This window comes from Pelmatolapia mariae, linkage group LG3_W (genome assembly GCF_036321145.2).
Source record: "Pelmatolapia mariae isolate MD_Pm_ZW linkage group LG3_W, Pm_UMD_F_2, whole genome shotgun sequence".
NCBI lineage: Eukaryota > Metazoa > Chordata > Actinopteri > Cichliformes > Cichlidae > Pelmatolapia > Pelmatolapia mariae.
Window position 1 is genome coordinate 79,849,082 of NC_086229.1, and position 22,789 is coordinate 79,871,870.

At 41.5% G+C, this 22,789-nt stretch overlaps 1 protein-coding gene across 1 annotated transcript; it reads right to left on the minus strand.

Moving 5' to 3' along the window:
* Nucleotides 1–1,097: 1,097 nt before the first annotated feature.
* Nucleotides 1,098–18,143, minus strand: tnk1 (tyrosine kinase, non-receptor, 1). Its single transcript, XM_063469003.2, has 14 exons — nt 17,981–18,143; nt 17,320–17,390; nt 17,023–17,208; nt 15,700–15,852; nt 15,327–15,604; nt 15,076–15,202; nt 14,772–14,918; nt 14,570–14,664; nt 12,850–13,080; nt 12,434–12,501; nt 11,168–11,631; nt 10,207–10,302; nt 9,124–9,294; nt 1,098–2,069 (listed from the first exon to the last, which is right to left on the minus strand). The coding sequence occupies exons 1-14, from the start codon at nt 18,141–18,143 to the stop codon at nt 1,098–1,100; spliced, it is 3,222 nt and encodes a 1,073-aa protein (XP_063325073.2).
* Nucleotides 18,144–22,789: the final 4,646 nt, after the last annotated feature.

A 22,789-nucleotide genomic window follows, 5' to 3' on the forward strand; every position in this document is an offset into this window, starting at 1 on the left:
CTTTAAGTTGCTTGAAGACGTTTCACCTCTCATCCGAGAAGCTTCTTCAGTTCTAAGGTCAAATGGCCGAGAGTCCCAGATTTAAACCCAGTGGGAGTATCCCCCCAAAGAGGGACAAAGGACCCCCTGGTGATCCTCTAATCACATGAGCCAAGGTGTGAAAGCGGGTGTGGGACCTAATCAGCCAGGGTTTCGGGTGAGCTCATTGTGAAACCTGGCCCCACCTTGTCATGTGAATTCCTGAGGTCAGATGGCCCAGGATGTGAGTGGGCGTTAAGGCGTCTGGGGAGGGAACTCAAAACTGGATTATAGATGGCAGACAGTTGGTGTCGTAAACCACCGCCTCTGTTCAAAGATGGTCGCTCACAGTGGACATAGATGGCCTCTTTCACTCCTCTTTCAAACCATCTGTCCTCTCTGTCCAAAATGTGAACATTGGCATCCTCGAAAGAGTGACCTTTATCCTTAAGATGCAGATGGACTGCTGAGAGGATGAGAGGTGAAACGTCTTCAAGCAACTTAAAGAAGTCCAGACGCTTTTCTTTGCAAACTCCTTTGACGATAGGTTTGTAGCTTAAACCTGTTCGCTGGAACGTTGAAGACAATGTAATTACACAGCAAAACAAGACACGAGTAGGCAAAGTTCTTTATGTTTCCGTGCACGGGAGAGAACTGGACAAACGCCGTTCCTTCGCTTGACCCCAGTTGCTCTCGTCCGCTCCCCCGTACACTGCTCTTTTATTGAGGTCACATGAATATGCATAGGTTCATCAACATATGACGTCTACATACACACAAAGAGTACCTTGCCTGTGGTTTTGTAAGTGTGTGTGTGTGTGTGGTCAGAGTGTGACCCCATAAAGACTTCCCTAAACCTGCTGGTCTGGAAGTCCAGCAGTTCATCTAAACAAAATGCACTTAGCCTAAAACAGATATAGATACGTTTATCCTACCATAAAACAATAAGACAAGGTATGACCTCTCCCATGCTCCCAGAATGCTCTGGAATGCACACAAAGTTTGCAGACTATTAAGGATCAAACCTCTACCAATCTACAGCTAATTATAAACCTCTAAGCATATATGGGTAGATATTTCTAAGCATAAATGACAATCAACAATACAAAACCTGACACATACTGTCGTGCTTTTTCCGGATCAGTAAAAAACTTCTCGATACCGTCGTGAGACACTCGTAGTTTGGCTGGGTAAAGAAGCCCGTATTTGATCCCCGGCTTGTCGCGTAGCATCCTCCTCACAGCGGTGAACGTAGCTCGGCGCTTTGCCACCTCAGGAGGCAGGTCCTGAAAAATCTGAAGAATCCGCCGGCCACAAAATGTTATATCCCGGGTGCCCATGACTTTCTTCATGATGTCCTCATAGGTGTGGCAGTAGTGAACTCTTACAATAAGATGTCGGGGTGGTTCGTTATCTCCGGGCTTCTTTCTCAAAGCTCTGTGGGCTCTGTCAATCACAGGTGTCTCGTCCAGACCAAGTGCTTCTTTTAAAAGCCTCCCTGCAAACTCCCTGGCATTCTGCCCGTCCTCTTTGCCTTCTTTCACCCCTACCACTCTTAGGTTCTGACGCTTCGAACGTCCCTCGAGGTTGAGGCATTTTTCAGAAAGCGATGTCACTTGCCCACGGAGTGTCTCAACTTTGTTCTCCAACTCCCGTATTGCATCGGATGAGCCGCTAGCCGTATCAGTTAGCTCTTGCAGCGTATGGCCATGTGACTCTATCTCGTTCCTTAGCGTTGTTATGGCTTTGTCATTCTCGGCTATCTCCCCTCTTAATACTGCTGTGACTTCTGAGATCTTATTTTCAATTTTGTCACAAATTTCAGCCTTAACACCTGCCAGTTCGGAGCAGAGTGCCACAATAGCCCCCAACACTGTATTGTCTGTGCTCGTGACGGTTCCGCTGGCGTCTTTACTGTGGCCGGAGGCTTCACTCGGGCCTTCCCCGTCCCCCGTCCGTGGAAGGACCCGGCCCACGTAGACCGCGAAGGCCGGGTCCTCAGGAGGATGCAGCCCATGAATTTGGACACAGCTATAATCTCTCCGAGACAGCTGTATCAGTCAAGCAGCAAAACTTGTTATGTTTTACCCTTTTGACACCCCCTGTTGAGGCAGGCCCACCATGGGTTGATCAATCCTGGGCATATGTCTAACGGTTAGCTGACTGCCTTAGCTGCCCAAGTGATGTCAGCCTTTTTAACCATAGCCAGTGACTGGTCCTCTTAGCAGTGTTAGCTAATTCTCTTATAGCCTGCCATTGCGTCTGTCCTCTGATCCCAATCTCTCTAAGCAGTTTTGCTGTTCTGCCAGCAACAAAGCCCCTGCACCCCACTTCCACCCAGTGCACCTTGATCTTATAGCCTCTGTCCTCTGCCTCAGCTGCCAAGTTAGCATACCGTCAGCTCAATGACGTACGCAAGTTTTTGGGAGTTAGTCCAAAGGATGAGGTCTGGTCGCAGAGTAGTTGTTACGATCTCTGTGGGAAAAATTAGCCTCTGATTCAATTACAGTATCCCGTTGCTATAGAGTCCAATGCTGCTGAGGCATTTGGGAAGTCCGAGCCACTTCTTAACGTAGGAGTTCACTAGCCTCTCTAGTCGATTGGCATGAGTGAGACCTCGCACATTGTCAACGGCCACAGTAGTCTGGGTAATAACCCAAACTGGAAGCACCACAGCTTCAGCTTCACTGGGAGTGCAGTGTTGTTTATCTGCTTGAGGTCATTAGCCAAGTTCTGCCTTAGTTGTTCTAGTTGCCATGTACAGTTAAGCCCAAAATTATTCATACCCTATGCAAAAATTGCTAATTTCATATTTTTGTCTATGAAAAGATGGACTGAGAAAACTTTGGTTTCAATCCATTTTAGTTATGGCAGATTACAAACCAATACATCAAATCTGGTTTCTTTGCTGTTGACTTAAAGGTTACATAATCAACATTTTAGGTTTTTATGCATGTCCATAATTATTCATACCCCTGTATGATCATAGAATGATCATGGAGTTTAAGCTATTGTTGGGTGTCAAAAGTAGGGGTCATCATTATTAATGCCAAACCTATAACCCACTACCCTTATGCAGTCCCTTTTGCACCCTGTTATGTCATAAACTATCAAATACGGTGCATTTCTCGGCTTTTAAAAAAACGCTATGCGTCGCCAGGTGTTTCATCAGATTCGAGGTGTTACCTCCTTTGCACAGTATCACAGTATCAGCTTAAAGCACTTGTTGCAGGCTGCTGAGTTTGCATCTTTTGCTGTGAAGTACAGCCAGACTTTGACCGCTTCGCCTTGGGCATTTTTTAATCTGTAGCTCTGCTCTAAAAGAACGTACGTACCTGGGCCCGCCTACTACGCTTGCAAAGGTAAAATGATTGGCTAGAATTCAAAGTGTATGACATCTCAGGAAAAAAAAGCACCGAAATAAAGCACCGAAATGTGCACTGCTTTTTGGTCTGGTTACTACCGTTTATGTCAGAACCGGTGCCATTATGGCCGGTACCCATCCCTAGTGAAGATGGGGTATCGTCGGTCAGACAAAAATAGATTTGAAAATCATCAGCATAAAAATGAAAAGAAATGTGATATTTGTCAAATATAGAGCCCAAGGGTAGCATGTACAATGAGAACAACATAGGGCCAAGAACAGACCCCTGGGGCACACCACAACAAAAAGGGGTAACAGAGGAAGAGTAGCTCCCCATCGTAACAGAAAAGGACCTTTCCAAAAGATATGATTTAAACCATTCAAGGGCGTCCCCTTTAATGCCTAATAAATATTCTAGTCTTGTTTTGATCTTCTGTTGCTGCTGGTTCAGTCAATTTTGGTTGGAGAGAGACAAAACCTGCAGCTTCAGAATCTAGCGCAAAAAAAGCAGCTCGTTCTCACTCCCGGGGCGTAGCATACCAAAGTTTTGTCACGTCCAGCGGCGTTCGTGAGGAACGCGAAAGGTGACCTTCTGCGTTCTTATGGTACGCGACGGGTTATGGATGAATTGCAGTGGAATGATGGTAAGCCCTGACAGCTTGTCCATGTACGTGCACGGGATGGAAGATTGCAAGTGAATCTTCCATGGCTACATGAAAGGACGGACAGCAAGGGCGTCGATTTGGCATGGACGGAAGGGACACGTCCCCACCAATATCCAGCGATTACTGAATTGTCCCCACCAATAATTTGATCTCTTCGAGTAAAGAAAAACAAACCCGATAGAAAGAAAAAAACGATCTGTCAACATCTCATTCAACCAGCGGTGCAGAAAGAGTTAAATTACGTTGTCTACTGGAGTCCTACCTCATGTGACAAATATGGCTAATGTGATTGGCTGTGCCTTTCAGGGAGCTCTGTTTAGTTTTAGCAGCGGCAAGCCTGCGCTGCGAGGACCTGCAAGGACCTGCAAGGAGGAGAGGAGGATGGCAGCAAAAGGAAGAACCTGGATATAAGAAAGTATTTATCAAAGAAACCTGTAAGTCACTTAAAGCCAAGTTCACTCATAAAATGTGTCCGTCATAATAACGTTACAGGCTATGCTAGGCCTTGGTCCACATCAGTCTAAAATTGTACGTAACCATGAATAACGTGTTTTGGAAACTAACTGCACAACAGGCAGCACTATTAGTTATCTCAGTCTCAGAGCAGCATTTCTAATTTTTATTGAAACTGTCAGAGAAAACGGCAGTCTCGAGCAAGCCAGGATATTAGGCTGTTAAAATTATATGTCTAACGTTAAAATGTTGGTGACACAATAATTTCATCCTAATGGTACTGACATATTCATAGGGTTCATTTTTGAAACAAAATATCATGAGGTAGTCATGATTTTGCAAATATTCCACCTTGCAGTGCAGTTTGCACAAATTGTTTTAAAAATGCACTCACCCTACAAACATTAATGATAAGTGACAGAAACACTGAAGCAGCTACACATTTTATTCTTATTGTCATGTATGTCCTATTTGTCAGGTGACAGAAGAACCAACACAAAGCTCAGAGAGTAATGGTGATACAAGATCACAGGTGGAATTGGATGATGACTTGTTGGTTCATGACTGTATTTGAAGCACATGTGTGACTGCATGTATGTGGAATTGTCTCACTGTTATTTATCAGGTGACAGAGGCAGCTCTGCCATGTTGTAGCTCGGACAGAGGTGAAGAGGCGACTGACTGATGATGTGGTGCTATAGATTAACTAGTATTTATTATCATGACAATTGTTAGGCTGCTGATGTAAACTGATTCATTAGAGTACATTTGACAAAGAATCTGAATTGACATGTCTCACTTTTTATATGGCACGAATCAATGTGTTATTTTATCAGGTGGCAATATGTTCTAGTGCAGTCAGAGGGGAAGAGCCAGGGCCAAAGGTGAGGCACATCAAGCACAGAATAATAATTTTAATCTGAGGATAAAACGCAGGTACTGAGGCTGAAAGAAGCTTCAGTGCTCTCAGAAGACTAAAAAGATGTCTAAGGTTAACAATGACTCAAATGAGATTAAACAATGCTGCTGTATGCCATGTCCACCAGGAGAGACTGGACAGTATAGATGTAAAACAAATATGCCAACGAGAGGAGCAGGCATGTGTTTGGCTCCTTCACATAGTGGACATTGAGTTGTTGTGTGCAGCACCAGTAGTCCATATCTGTTGCTGTAACAGTAGTTCATGTTTAGAATAAAAAATCCCAGCTCACTGATTTGATAGGGGCAATAGTGCCTAAAATGTTGCATAATTTTGCTGAGAGATCTTTTACTTTGTGGTAATCTTAGATGAATAGTTTTATGGACAAAACTCACCAGGTCATTCAGTGTTTCCTTAGTGCTAATGTATCAGAGATGTTGGTGAACTATAACTGAAGTAATGTTATTAAGTCCTTACAGTCATATTCATTTATTGTCATGACTGTATCTGAAGCTATTTTTATTTTTGTATGGTACCTGATTTATATGGAATATGGCTGAAGTACACTAAAGCCTAAAATACTTTAGTCAGTCATTTGTTTAATAGTAATTTAACATTATGTAATTCACATATTCAACTATGAATTGTAATTTTAAATGGTTTAAAAGCATGCAGAATAGCATATGTAGGCAAGTATATTTCTCCTTTTGTTATCAAGAAGCAAAGACAAAAAGGAAAAAAAAAAAGAAACAGGGCAGGGTTCGGTGGCTGAAGCATCAGTCCCCACCAATGCCAAAACCAAATCTACGCCCTTGACGGACAGAATAAATAAAAATCCTCATCCGGTCACTGGATCATCTGACCATTATGACCTGTATGACAGATTTCATGAGGGAAATACAAAAGATCCCAAGGACATATTACATAGAATTCAACTTGTCCCAGAGCTGAAAGGCTGGCTGAGCAGTTAAGTTGTAGAACAGTTCTTTGTTATCATGAGGAAAAATAATTACTTTTTAAGTAATATGAGTCCATTCGCACATGTGTTTTTGATGAGAAATATAATTCATCATTATAACACTGTCACCAACAAGAAACCTCTGGAGAGGCAGTTAAGACATGGTCGACTTGGACAGATCAATATCTCACTGTCTGCACTGGGTTAAGTTGTTGTAAGTAAATGATACATGGTTTTTCACAAGACCAGAAAGTTGTCATTGTTCACAGATTACATTTGTTCCTGATTGTGTGTATATTGCTGTTTTCTTTGTGTCCCTAGCCCTACAGGTGTGCAATAAACCCAGAAAAACCACTGAAACTGTGTTGAACCGGGCACCTTCAATGTCTGGTGACACTGGTAAAATTTCTTAGTTTGAGTAGTGTTTGTTATATATAGGTGAAATGGTAATCTTGCATTCATTATCTTGTTGAAGTGGAGGGTTTATAACAGATTTCCTTACCTGCTGTTTTAAAAGCATTCCCTTCTTTTGTAAATAGTGCTTGTTTTTTTGCATTTCTGTTCTTTAATATGTAGTGTTTTGTAGTGTTATAAATGTAGTGTGGAAATCCCTATACAACCTTTGGTACCAGTTGATATAAAGAAAGGCAAAAGAAGATCAACAGATGCAACTTTTCCTCACCTGTGTGGAGCACCATGCAAAGCCCTGACAAAGCCTGAGAACATTTTGGCCAGCCGTTCATCGTGGTCTTTTGTACCGCACCCTGGTCAACAACAGCTTGTATGTTAAAGTTTTCACATGTCACAAAGTGGTACTTTTAGTACTTACCTACTTTTCTCATCCACAGTGTATGATACTTATCTTTAGCTCAACTATGTTCTCTTGACTTGAAGGTATGTGCTAGTTTGAATTACACTCGTCTTCTTCTAAGGGATTTTATTAATGAGCCTTTATTTTCACTGTAATAAAGGGTTTTCCGAACCAAGACTTTGGAATTGACTGTGGGATCTTCATGCTAATGGTTATTTTTCTCTTCTGTTCCTTAAGATTCATACAACAATTCATTTAAGCACCGAAACAATGTAATTATTATGGTCCCAAACAGTTGGGAGCTTCATCAAGTTTCATCAATTATATGGTGAAAAAATTTGAACTTTATCGCTGTTTTTTCTGAAAAGTTACTGGTAATATATAACCTAACTGGCATTTAAAGGGTAAAAAAAAGATTTTAAATAAAGGACTGAGGCAAGGACTGATGCCAATTTAACTAATCAAGTGCAAATTGTTTTAATACATATTCATTTTATAGCATTTTGTGAACGTAACCAGGTGGTGGCCACTTTTGGCCACGAACATGCTGAGTTGAAGTTTTTCTGTCACTACACAAAAAAGTAATTATGTATATATAATCAGTCAATAAATTGATACTGTTAATTATTGATATACATCTAACTGCAATCATGGTGAGAAAATAAATCCCATTGCATATTTTATTTTGAAAATAAATGATGATTTTATGCTTTTCTCTTTCTAAATCATTACAATTATGTGATCTAACTGGTATTGAAAGGGTTAAAATTCTGAATTTGAATGACGTTTCTCTAAATGGTCTTGTGCTCATGACCAAAACTGGTGCTAAGTTAAAGAGTCAAGTCGTTAAATGTATTAAAATGTTTTAATATATATTAATTTTATAACATTTTGTGAACGTACACAAAAGGTGGCCATTTTTTGTCACGAACAAGCTGAGTGGGAGTTTTATCTGTTTTGCAGGTAAAACTGCAAACTGCAGGTTAAGGGTTTGAGGAAAAATTTAAAAGCAGATGTTGAGTTTAGTGAGCATTGATCTGGTCTCAGAATGGTTGGAAAACCCCACAGGCAAAGCTTGCATGAAACACTGTGTAGTTCTTAAGTCCCTGGAAAGAGTTGCTGCAGTTACAATGACTGCTGGTACAGAGAAAGAGAGAGGGAGACCAGAATGCTAACTGAATCCATGGACTTGTTTTCTTATTTGGCTACTTTGTTCTACAGACTTTGATAGATGAGAGGTTAATGTTGCACTTCTCTGTTTAATAATCACTCTTGTTTTGGGAACAACTCCAGTGTGAAAACTGGTTGCCACAAGTGCTTTCAAATCCAGCTAGCTGTTTGCAATCACAAAATAAAATGTATTGTATGTGCATGAATAAATATATATGTATATGCTGAGTGGCCAGTACACTCTAGGATAACTAACCAAAGCATGTACGGTTGATTTAAGTTGTGCACTCACAAGTTGTTGTGCACATGTCCATCCATCCCTCAGGAACACTGACGCATTGCTTTGCAGTTTGTTTTCATGCATAATCACCTAATATTTTACCTGCTATTGCAATCTTAGCAATAATACTAAAAAAGGCTGCTATAAAACAGGAAATGGAAGCAACATACACACTTTTACACACCAGAGATCATTTTTATTTAACAAAGTTTCTCCTACAATATGTACAAATGTATTAAAATAGAAAACCTATGTGCAAAAGACGTGCTATATAAAACCACATCATGTCATTTTGTCACATCTTTCTTCTAAGTTGTTTCAAAAATATTAGTCAGTTTTGTCTTTGTCCACCTTCATTTTTCTACTTCCATGTGCACCGGAGCGCTCCTGTAGTCGAGGGGCTCCAAGTGTTGGAGTGTGTCACTGTTACACCAGGATGGTGAGGAAAAAGTCGGCCACAGTGGCCGCCTCAAATCTCTTCAGACTCTTCTTTCCGGGCTGATCAGAGGCCGATCCCTCTCGGGCGGGCCGGCCCTGTCGCTGGCAGTCACTCGGATTAGATAGCGGCTGGCCATCTGCAGGTTCCACTGGTGTTTGGCGAGGATCTTGACGCAGTCCTCTCTGGAGCAGAGGCTCAGCGAGTACAGCTGCTCCATCTGCAGAGAGAAACAAGAGGAGCAAGCTCAGAAGGAGAAACCCCCCACTGTGGGTATGGAAGCAGCACAAACACAAGCAGCAGTTTATCGTAAGCTGCATGTAACATGTGCACAGACTGCAGATTTCCTCTCTTTAACTACTTGATGGTAAGTTTATAGTTAATAAGTATCGCTTTAACATGCATGAAGAAGCCTGTAAAGCACAGCTGGATGCCCTGTTAGGGCTACTCTGGACACAGATTCACTGTTGGTTACATATTAAACTCACCTCTACTGCCCTGTGGCATCCTAGCATTAAGTGCACAAACCAGGCGATAAATAGCTGCCATAATACAAAAAGTATGGGACGAGTGACCTACTGTTGTGCCCCATTTATCTTACCAATCTGTTGGTTTCTGAATTCCTCTTTTGTAGTCTTGAGATGAGCATTTATGCTGTCACCATCTTGGTTGCAATGTGATGTGATGAGGAAGGGTGGTTGCAAAACCATTGGCTAATGACCTCTGTTTTTTATTGCCATAGTTAGTGTTGATTTGAATAACGTGACTTAACTAAAACAATAATGGTCTCAAGCTTTTAACTCTGGGACCTTTTGCAAAATTCCTATCATTGAAATATACCACCTGCCTTTGTCTCCTGTTAACAAAGGGCACAAAACAAAACAAGACTTCTTATGCTGTATTAATGTGCATATTTTGAATATTGTTACTATTTATGTGTATGTTGAATAGGCAGTATATGTTAACATTATGACTTTTTTTATATCGTACACATACTGTTTTGAGTTCCCTACATAGCATTTAATTTACATGTATAAACTGGATTCCTTTGGCTTGTATTTTATCATTAGCTTCAAAAAACAGGTGCAGGAAAGTGGGTTTTTATTTATTTATTTTTAGTTGATGGTCTGACCTTTAGTTGCTGTTCAGCTCGCACTGGGTTCCACTCATTTCGTTGAAGTGCGTTGTGAACCTCCTCTGTGGTCACGCCATGTACCGCCTCCATAACCTGAACAGAGAAATGAAAACAGCAGACAGTGAGTAAGAAAACTTGAATTACTACCAACCAGACAAGCTGTAGTTTGCATCAGTGTCTGTCCGCACTCACAGTATATTTAGTAAAAACCCTGAAAGAATTTAATAGGTGAATTTATTGTGGCCGCAATTTGTCTGTCTTTTATGGTGTTCAGTACATAAACAGGACAGAAGATGGATGTAGACAGAGTGATGTCATCTGTTGGTTTATGCTGATTCCATCCTGGTCGCAAAAAGCTGATGTGGTAAGGCAGGGTGGTTGCAAAACAATTGGATAATGGTAATGTGGGTAATCTGTGATTTACAAATTAGCTAATGAACGTGCGGTTTTATACCACAGATAATCCTCTGTTTTTAAATATGACCAAGACCAATTTTCATTCAATATGACTCACAAATGACAAAGTGTTTGCTGACAGGAAACTGTGTCCCCATACCCTTCTATATGAAGTCTTTTTGCAACCACAGCTACTGCCATCTGTTGGCCTTCAGATAGAATGCAGATCATTTGAGACACTTCCACACTGGCTTCATTTTTCCAAAGCGGAAGCTACGCCCATGTTTTATACCGTCTCTGATTCAGTAATAGCCAGAAAAGGGCTTTTGCACAACAAATGTGTCACTGTGAGGTTGACCTTTGATTTTATTTTGGATATAAAATGTCTTCTTTTTTATACCGTTAGACATATTTCAGGTGAGCCCTTGTTTCTTTACAGGTATTTCACAAAATTTGCATGAACAGGAGGTCATACTGACCTTCACTTTTGATCTAAACTGGTTCAGTTTTACCACTGTAGAGGCATAAAATCATGTTGATCTGCAGGAATCTCATCACTTACCTGTGCAATGAGACCCTCTCTTGTGTTCTGAGGCACTTTCTCCCGTTCTCTTATTCGCTCCCGATCTCTCTCTCTGCTGTCAGAGTACTCATCCAGCTGTGGGGTAGAGCGTGCCAGCTGGGCCATTTTGGTGAGGTTGGAACCCCCGACAACCTGCTGAGGCTGGGGTTGTGTCTGTATCAGAGCAGAGGGAACCATTTGCTGGGGCAATGCATTGCCCTGGGCTTGGTTAATTGTAGGTCTCCTCTGGATTTTCCTAAGCACTTTCAGGTTGGGAGGTGGTGGTCGAGGAGGGGGAACGATACTAGCCTCGCTCAACCGGCGCGGATCCTGTTGCATCACCGCACTGTGAGCCGGCATCACAGGAGGAAGGAGTTTGCCGTGCTGATCCACTCTGAACACCCCTACTGTATGAGCTCGGGGCCGATGTCCACCTAAGACTGACTCCAGGCTTCTAGTCATAGCTGAAGACAAAGGAAAATCATTTTTAATGTGTAAAAACGATCAAGTAGATTAAAGTTATGCACTAGTCAGTCAGCTGAGGCAGAAAGGTGGGCAACTGCTGCTGATTGCTCTTCAGAAAACCAACATATTGGTTCAGATATTAATCATTTTCTCTTCATCCATCCATTTCCTAATTAAATTCAGGGTTGTGGTGGTGCTCGATCCTCTACCAGCTATCAAAGATCACCAGTCTGTAGAATCCCCAGTTAATATAACATGCATGCACTCAACATGGAGTCCTCTTTGGACTGTGGGAGGAAGCCGTGGAAGTACCCAGAGCGAGCCCACAGAGGCACAGTGACAGCATCCAAACTCCACACAGACAGCACCACCGTGATGCAGATTCCAGCTTCTAACAAGCTTCCTGATTGAGCCACCAGGGGGCAGAGTTGCTAAACAAAAGTGAGCAATTTCCACGTGACATGGATTTGATGCTTTGTGAAAGAAGTCTGAACTTTAAAGGGTTAAGGCTGCAATTGCTTCATTCAGCTGTATATAAAACAGATAACCACCTTCTAAAGGTCTTACAAAAACAATGAATGATGATTCTAGACTACATGATGAAAACAATAATAATAATAATAATAATAATCATAATGTACACAGAGAATATACTAACACATTAATTTGAAATGATCATGTCTTTGCCTTCAGTTTCTGACAGTCTATTCTATTTTTTTATGCTGACTTTCTATTTTTCAGAGCTGTACCTGGTGGTTTTGCTCACTACATTTTATACCCACATGTATTCTTAGGTCCTACCTGCCATTTTCTGCAGATTGGATCCCTCCTTCTCCCTGCCGGGGCCTGACCTCCAGCCACCGCCAGCCCTGCACAGGTCGCCACAGTTAACACGTTAGACTGACATCTTTAGCTCACAAAATATATTAACTGAAAACAGGAAACAGCGGAGTGCTGTGCTTGTCATTGTATAATAAAACTCAGTGACCTCAGATGGAAATATATATTTATATTTTTTCTTTCCAGGACACAAAACTAGTCAGATAGAATAACTGTGTGAGTTATAACTGAAACCTCTTTTTCACTGCTTTTTCACAGGACCTGATTTTCTATCTGATCAGGACATTATGAAGAGGCAACCAGACAAAAATTATTAAAGACTCAAAGATTCTTTAAAAAACTAAGTTATAGATAAGTGAATGAGGGTTATCACTGACTCGTCCAGGGTCTCAGGCGTTCCCCAGGAGCGCTCAGGTTTGACGTCTCCGTGCCCAGTGTGTTGCAAACTGCCCTTTACTGGGGTTGAGATGTAGCCACCAGGGTTAGGCCCGGGGCTGCCGGAGGACACTGCGGCTGCTGAGGGAAGTGATGGGACAGTGAGGCTTGCGGGAAACCAGCCAATGGCCATTGTCCTCTGGTTCTGCCCCCTCCACTCACTCAGCTCCAGACTGCAAGGAGAAAGGGGAAAAAAATGGTTAATAAGGAAACAAAACAGCGCTTTATTTGTTTCTATCAGCTGGCACCGCACATAAAACACCAAAACATGCCCATGAGGTAATTAACACATAATGCCGGCAATGACATCGGCCACTTATGTAGGTTACATCGCAGGCTCCCTGCAGAAATCTAAATGAGGCCTTACACTGACATGCAGCTTCCCTCTAAAGTAGCTGAGAGTTATGTGTAATCGGCTCACTTGGTGGTCATTTGCAGTGAAATCACAGTATAATGATTAGCACAATGATTATGCCTCCATTAAACAAAATGTAATACATTCTAATTATGATGTAATAAGCCAGAATGTTCATGTGAAACGCTCCCTCAACTGACATTTCCTACTTGGAAAGTCGGCTCAGCCCCGCCAACCCTGAGTTAACAATCCAAGATGGCGGCATTGAAGGTAAACAACAGTAAAACTGTTAAACTTTAAATCTGCCCTTGAAGTGTATTTGCATTTGTAATATGCTATACTGCCAGTGATACATGACTAGCTCTGCCTTGCTAAAAAGCAAAACAAATATGACTTCCTTACTGGCAGGCACAACTCAAGACTGATGTCACTCCCAAGTTCCTACATTCGACTTCTGAGGTAACTGGAACGCAGCTTATAAATCAGGCTTTAACCATGAAGAGCTGCATTTTATTGTTTCGGCATAAAAACCTAATTAGTAACAGAAATTATGTATTAGCTTCTCATTTTAAAGGTAAACCGTGTCACTTTAAATAGCAGCAAGCATCGAGGGGCTGGCAGGATACAGGTCACTTCTAAGCACACATTTTTGAGTAAGTTACGTAACACCTGCATCACCTCGCTTTGCTAAACAAATCGACGTGAAGTGAAATTCGACCATTACTCATTCTGTTAGGAGACGTCACAATAAACTCATGGTAAACAAACAAATAAATAAAACTAAACACTACTACAAAAACACTATTGTTGCCTGGATACCATGTCATGGCAATCTGTATCACGTAAGCAGTTACATTACATCAGTGGGCTTAACTTCCAGCATTGTCAGTCACTTCTAAAGAGAATACCTGCCGTGTGATAATCTGATTTAACTTTGGCCTTTCACTGCATGACTAAAATACCTTTAATGGTAGATTTTTGTGTCACAAACAATAAACTTCATGAAGTTTGTCAGATTTATATTCAACAAGATTGGTGGGAAAAAGTGCTAATCGTGACGCAGGTAATACCAATATACCCATCAGATGTGTTACGTAAAATAAAAACAACACAGGGAGGCGAGTTTCAAAGCTGCTTGACCTGTTCAGCAAAGTGAAATGCATTCAAGGACTCGCTGAGAGTGGAATGTCTCTTTAAGAGCGGGCTGGTTCAAATCCCCGTCTCATCTCAACAAAGGTCCATTGTGCCAGCTAAAGTTTTTCCTTTACTCCCCTTTCGTCCCGCCCACGCTCCTTTCTCTCACCCACCTGTGGTCGATGACAGTCACGAGGTCGTTGGGCAAAAGTGTGAGCTTTCTGGGTTCGGCAAATTCTCTTATTGCTTGCACCTCTCTAGGTTTAGCCTGTGGAGGAAGACAGAAAAGAAATCATGTGACATGCAGAAAAGTGCTAGAACAGCAATCTCTGCTTTGATTTTTTTTAAATGAAAAGGACAAGAAAAGCTTCAGACCTCTGCCACCATCGCGGTGAGCTGGGCAAAGCTGGGTCTGTCTGCAGGATTGCATGCCCAGCACTTTCGCATTACAGCGTATAGCTCCTGAGGGCAATCGGGTGGCTTCTCCAGGCGCTCGCCCTCCCGCTCTATCCGCCATAATATCTAGCGGAAGAGTGAATGTCAGTGATGCTTACACACTGAGTCATAGAGCATGCCAGAAAAACAAACATCATCAGGGCGGTGACACACATTCCAAACATGAATGACATGCACACAAATACAGAAAAAGCATGGCGTCAGTGTTCTGACAAGCGCTTACCTGCCGGCCCGACAGACCAAACCAGGGCTCTTCACAATAGGTAAACATTTCCCAGAGAGTGATACCAAACATCCACACGTCTGAGGAAAGGGAGAAAGAGCCGATGCGAAGACTCTCTGGAGCACACCTGGAGAGAAGAGAGGCAGACAAACCAGAAGCAAAAGAAAGAGTTATTGGTGTTATTAGTGAGAATCTGTTAGATTTCTAATTATTTCCCACTCAAGCCTCAAATTTTACCCAACTGCCCTCACCATGCAAACGGTATCCGTCTGTGTGCCGACATGATGTAGTGATCTTTCTCCTGGTTCAGGCCTCGCATCAGACCAAAGTCCCCGATCTTCACCATATCCTTGGATGCCAGCAGTACATTTCTTGCAGCTAAGTCCCTGTGGATGAATCTCCTGCTCTCTAGGTACTCCATGCCTGACACAATCTGTGTAGCGAAGAGCCAAAGGCGGACCAGAGAGTAATCATACTGACGTGCACGCAGGGTGTCGTAAAGCGAGCCCAAGGCGGCCAGCTCTGTTACCTAGATGAAGGAAAAAAAGGATTAAAAAAAAAAATAATAATCTGGCTCCTAGAAAACAGTAGTTGGCATACATCAATGAATTATTTCTAGTTTACCATCTTGAGGGGCTGTGTGAGCACCACACCATAGAGTCGTATGATGTTGGGGTGGTCTAAAGACTGCATGACGGTTACTTCTTGGAGAAAGTCTTTCAGTGTGTCTGCCTGCCTCGACATACTGCTCCTCAGCGATTTAACTGCCACAGGCAACTGAGGAGAGGAAGGGGATAAAGACAGATGCTCAGTTTCAATCAGGCACAAAGATGGACACCTCACTTTAACAAGCCAAAGGGAGGCAGCAAGGGTGTGTACATGTGTACACGCCTACTGTTCCAGGGTATAATCATAAAAAGAACATGAAAGGTAAACGTAGCCACTCTGAAGTCACCTGCTGGTATTTTCTTTTTTTGAGCAATGGCTAACACTATTTATATGAAACGATGGAATGATAAGTTATCAGCTAATCTTAGCAAGCTTCATTTGCAAGGCAAGTGGCAGAAAAGTTATCTTCATGGACTCCATGTTAAAATGTCCCACTTTAGAGCAGAAAAAGGTTTACACCTATTTTCATTTGTCTATGTAGAAATTGTTTCCCTTTATAATAGTGGCACAGAGGGTGATTTTTTTTAACTCACAAATTTATACATTATTAAGGTTTAAACTGAGGAGTACGGCTTCTCTGACTGACAAGCACGGCTTCTCTGACTGACAAGCACATGTTCACGCTGGCAGCTATAACTGTCCGCTATGAGCAAGCGTTGACCTTCACTGAGTCATTTTTGGAGCGCTTTTAATTTAACTTTCTGACTAATAACATGGAATGCTATGTGATTAATTACACTAACAGTCTGCTTAAGACGTATGTGCTCCAGTTTTTTGTAAGCGTACTATGTGAGTTATACTTTAGTCAGTGGATGTACCTTGCTAACCGAGCTTGCTAGCTTGATTAGCAAGATAGCACGCTTGCTGTTAGCTGACAGTTTAGCATTGCCATCCAAAATTGCAATTGGACTGGTACTTATTCAATGTTTTTCTGCTCTTTGAGCACTCAAAGTGCCCTTACATTCATATAAGCACTTTTCCCCTCAATGTTAAAAGACTTTGCCCAACATTCAGATACATGATTACACTCCAATGGATGAACTGGGATGATGTTATGTTGATTGTGTCCACCTTTTGCATACAGTTGTGGCCAAAACTTTTTTAAAATGTATTTGCCATTAACAGTTTTTAAAACTTATTTAATCTTTGTAAAAACCAAATAGTTATTAACGTAATTGTTAAAAACAAACTTTGTGCCACTGCCAAAAGTTTTGGTCACGCCTGCACAGTTCCCGGTTCACACAGCATCTATAGAGAAAGTCTGTAACTGGTCCTCACCACTCTTCCAGTGGGTGTGTGCCACTCTCCCCTCTTCACCACCCCAAATGACCCAGAGCCCAGCCTCTCCGCCAGCATCAGCTCACTGTCTTGGATTAGACAAGGAAGAGCCCGGACTTCCTGGCCCTGTGCTTGGCCACCTCCGGTTAACTGCTCTCCACCGTCTGGACCTCGACCGCTGAACACCTGTGTGCATCATTAAGTCAATAAAAATGACAAACATGATATCAGGCTTGAGAAATATAGCTAACACATAACAGTTCATAACAAAGCTAATGCAAATCAAGTGTTTCGGACCTTCGGCACCCATGACCGCATGCGTGCACTTGTCTTGTAGCGTTTCAGAGCTTCCCATAGTCTTCTTTGTCCTGCAGGAAAGAAAATACAGAAATGTTTGCATCTTCTGTTAAGTATATTGAATATCTTTAAATCAGCAGTAATTGTTGCTTTCCTTTATTCTACACCCTTCTGGTACACACTAAATGAATAACCGTAACATTATCAAGTAATAGTTGATAAAACACCTATGAAATAGTTGCTGCTCTGTGTGACAGTATGTTGAAAACTAGGTAGAGCTGGTATCTTAATAATCTTAGCTTCAAACAACATGAATTCATTTACATCAGACAACATTTCGAATTATTTTAAATTAGGGGGAAGTTTGAAATGCCAGAAGATGTGGCTACGAAAAAGATTCTTTTGTGTTAAACTCTTTACTCAAACGGGTTTAAATTCATCATTAAATAAGGCCTACACTGATTAGGAGCCTTAAAAAGGCAAACTCCTGTAGGTAAACAGGGGACAATGCTTTTGTTTGAGGGGCACTTAAAGCCTGTCTTTCTTTTGTGATTAACCCAACTCCATTACTGAGCCTAAGGGGAAATGTTTTCAGTCAGAGAGAGCAGTTCCTATTCATTTACACCCAGGATGAATGATCAGAGAAGATGATCAGGCTCACCAGGTTTGCTGATTCCTATCTGCTCCAGATCGGCCTCTTTGACGTAGCTGAAGTGCTCAATGCGAGTGATATTGAGGCCATCTCTGAGGCGCAGGTAAAACTTCTCCAGCTGGACTTCAGCTAGGAGTTGGTATAGCCATTGAGTGTCCTGGTCCATCACCATGACCTGGCTGACCTTCCTGTTGGGGTTATAGGTCAGAGGTTATAAGACAGTGGAGAGAATTTCTGGCCTATTTTTTCCTTCTGGAAAATCTAATTTTGTTTTAGTAGATGAAAAATTCTTAATAGGCCAAAAAAAATCCAGGGACCTAAAAATATCACACCTAAACTTGTAATATCCTCAGCTCACGCTTAGGTCAAGTGGGAGAAAGCTCTTGCTAAGCTTTTAACAAAGAGCCAACTTTTCTTCAACATTGCAGGAATCGTATAATGATGACCAACTTCACAAGTATGTTTTATATATATATATATATATATATATACACACACACATACTTTTATTTGCATATGGCTCACACTTTCTGTCAGATACACAAATGAGGTCACAATGACACATAGAAAGTGCTGAAATGTGGTGGAAGATGCAGATAAGTGAAAATGAAACAAGCGGACAAAGGTACAACAAACACAGACTAGCGTGATGTTGCATAAAAAAATAAAAATAAATAAATACTTGTGACCATAAACTGTATCTAAAAGATGGACATGGCTTTTGAGTCTGCAGAGTGAAGCTGGTGTTAAATATGCGTGTAGCAAGCTGTTATGTTGTATACTATTTAGATGTGCTCGGGAAAAGAAAGACTACATTATTGCATAAAACACCGCTGGTCACATCTTCCTGATTGGACCGCTCAGTACACCCAACACGACGACGAAAAAGTATCTGTATCGGACTCTAGCTTGACAGTCTGCTGAACCACAAGTGCATCTGCCTCAAACAGGCTCTTCTCCACACTGTCCTCATTTACAAAGTGGTCTACAAACCCGAACATTACAGCTAACAGGTTTGAGTGCAGCTAGCAAACACTGAAGAACCATTTACTGTTTTAGAGACAGAGGAGGTGTCCAAATTCATGGGCTGCATCCTACTGAGGACGCATTTGTAGACCGATTACATCACAGCGACGCGCCGAAGGCTGTCCAAATTCGTAGACTCCTCCGAATGCAGCCGACAAATGCGTCCTCCTTTTCCCCAAATTTGAAGGATGGGTCGGGTGTGTCCTTCGTGGCCCACTGTATCCCAGAATTCATAGCGCGGCCCAACCAAACTCCAGTTTCCAGCAATGGCGGCCGCTACTAAGTTTTAAAATTACTCTTATTAATCTTTCTGGGTCACAAAATAAACTTAACATATTTTCAGGCGAGAATGTAGCTGTGTAAACTTCAAATATCTGCTCGGTTTATCAAGATATCACATATTTGCAAAAGTGCTTCGACGTTTTCGGAGACGTCTGTTACCCACCCGCTCGATAGCTAGCCGAGAGCTCGAGGGTCACTAGAGCCGCCGAGAACGGCACAACTCCCGGCACATCATTTTCAGATCACCGCGGACTTTCGCTACTCAGGTTAAACGTAATATATAAGTCACTTAGACAACCTAAAAATGTTATTGTTTGGCTTTTTTTATTGTTTTATTTGTTCGTGAGTAAATCGGTTTGGCTGAGATTAAAGTTTTTAGATTAGATTAGATAAAACTTTATTAATCCCCCGAGTGGTTTTCACACAGCTGAATAAACATCAAACAGAAAACTGATTAAACAGAAGTGTGAGATGGTCGAAAATTTACGCCAGTGTCCTGTTATATTTTAGACAGCAAGGAGCAGACGGCCGAGTTTATTAAACTCCACCGAGACAGCGGTGACGCAAATCAGAAGGCTAGACCGTCCAATTTCACAGCCGTTTACTTCCGGCCTACCCGACCTTCTGAGGACCCGGCCCACGTAGACCGCGAAGGCCGGGTCCTCAGGAGGATGCAGCCAATGAATTTGGACACGACTAGAGAGTGAATGTGAACCACCTATCCTTCGTTTTTAAATAGAAAACTCATTGCTTCAGCCAGGAGCAGCACAGAAATGACCATTTTAACTGCTTTTTATTAGTTACTGTTTCTGTCACTAGTTAGCTCATGTAAAATATTAGCAGCAACCAACCAACCCAGTGACGCCACGTTCTGTACTTAAACTAGATAGCGTTACACATGCTCTAAAAACTTCCACTTCACCTTCACAGACAGAGCCGGATCTGTGGCACTCTTGAAAGCAGGGCTCCACGGTGTAAATTAGCCTTTATGCATGTAGTCTTTCATGTCTGCTTTAATCTTGGGCTGACTTTTGATGCACACGTTAACACCTTAAGAGTGTGCTTTGTCCCTCAGTTTCTTAGTCAGATCCAGTCTTCAAAATGGGACCTCACAAAAAGACGAGTCTACGCTTGTGCATGACTAATTTTGAACCTCATAGGCAACGATCCCGGTGCTCTGTGAAAAACACAGTTGGAAACTTTAGCTTGTCTGAGGTTTAGGGGCACCAGTCTAACCGGATCCTGTTCGCACATTTATGCAACTGCAGAAGTGATCATGTGTGTTGTAATAACTCTGAAACAGCTGCATGACTGTGACTGATATGAGGACTCTGGTCATATTTAGTTCAAATTTACTGTCGTTAGTGCTGATAGTTTTGAAGCTCTTTGTGAGTGAAACAGAAGGAGTGTGTGAATTTGAATAACTTCCTCACTACAAGAAATGAAATGTTAAAAGTCAGCAAATTCTTCTTTTATGAGCCATGCTGTTTAGTTCACTGGAAGACTGTACCGCCATAAAACACTTGCTTATCACCAAACTAAGCCAAGCAGGAATGAGACAGGGAAGGCCTTCAACATTCCCCTGTCAGCTCTTCTGAGGAAAAAACAAAACAAAAACACCTAGACTTAGCAACTAGCTGGGCTACATTATATTTGACAATTAGTTTTCCTCATTCTAACAGCAAGGCACAGGGTGCAAGGGGTACTAGCCCGGGCATGCATTAAATTTTCTAGGGACAACTCCCAATTAAATGAGCACTTACTGCAAGTTCAAATCAACTCAATTCCCTGCAGATTAGTTAATTAGTGAAAGCACACACACACAAAAATGCACACAGGTAAACAAAGATAACTCTGTGATCATTGTCTTTATGTACACAGTGATGAATATTTAACCTGTTGCCCAGCTACTGAAATCTCCTCTCAGTCTAATGGCACGTGAACTCAAGGAGTTCAACTATGAAGTTAGCTTAATGTGGCTCAACAGTCACGTGTAGCACTCCCCCACCTTTTATCACACAGGCAGCTTTTTTTCCTTCCCAACTTCAAATACCAAACTGTGTTGTTTATCCAGTACAGGTGCATATTTTTACACTGCAGAAACTTTAAGCAACTTAAGAATGAATCAAGATGAAACTTACAAGGAAGCGCAGAGGAGGATTACTTTTCAAAGAAAGTGCATATTTTTAGTCATGACTGGAATATTATAGTCCACAGACACACTGATCTGCGATTGAAAGGGTGCAGGGTGTGCCTAAGAAAAGGACACTATGTGCATTAAGAGATTTGATTTCTTACCTAGATAAAAAGCAGTAATTAGTTAGGATACTAATATGTACAGCATGTAAGAAAGCTAATAACTGAAAAAGGTAGTACTCAGAGAATAAACGATAATGTAGTTATTTTGGTTACCTTACAGGACCTTCCATATTAAGGGCTTGGTGGTTTAATTATTATTAAACTGTATGCACCTACTTTAATAAACTGATCAAATCTTTTGTAGCTGTATTGAAAACACAGCAGTCAAATAAATGTAAAAAAAAAAGTACTAAAAAGTGGAGCATTTTATAGATACATGTAGTGAAACACGCTAGCATAAAAGCACCATGTAAGTAAACTACACAGTACTTTAACAAAGACATTAACTCTCAGAATTTGTTCTCAATTATTCTTCAAAGGAAATGACAGTCGGATACAAAAGGTACATTTAACGCAGTTTCGCATTTCTTAATAAAAACACAAAACAATTTCAGCAAACTTACTTATATTATGGAGTTCTTGTTAAAACGATTTAGTCGCCGGTTGGTGGCTCTCTCTTAACCACAGACGCTTCGAGACAAGTGCTCCATGTTTGCGGTGAAACCTGTAACGACGTCGACGACGGTGCTTCGCTTCAAATCAAAGCTTCTGTCTGAGCCCGAAACCCGCTCTTCTTAAATCACCATGTGACAGATCCGGGGTGTTTTTACTCACAGATTTGCCCTATATTATTTTGTTTCCCGGTGACAAGTGGATAAGTCATCTACCTGTAAGTCTTCGGGTTCCTTCCCCACCTCTTTCCTTTACCTCACTAGACCACACCCCTCCGTCACTCCTCTCACCTGAGCTTTGAACACAAGGGGAAACATGTAAAGTCACTGAAAGGGCTAGAATAACCAAGTCAGGCTTCACCCCATGTAGTCTGAGTGATGTAAATGTATTAATGTGTCAATCGTTGGGAAGTTCTTTATTTTACTTAATTTTATTGTAAAAAAATAATAATAATAGATAAATAAATCCATAGACCATTTAAACGTGCTATATGAATACTTACTAAAAAATATGATTTCATGTTTAAGTATAAATATTAAATCACTTGTAAGTATAGCTACTATATTAAATGACTTAAGTTGTAATACTTTGTCTGCTACAGTGGTTTGAGCTAAACTAAAACTGTTTTCATTAAGTTTATTTGTATAAAACGATCTCTAAATAAAAACTAATATATAAGGGTCGAGTTTAGTAAAGCTG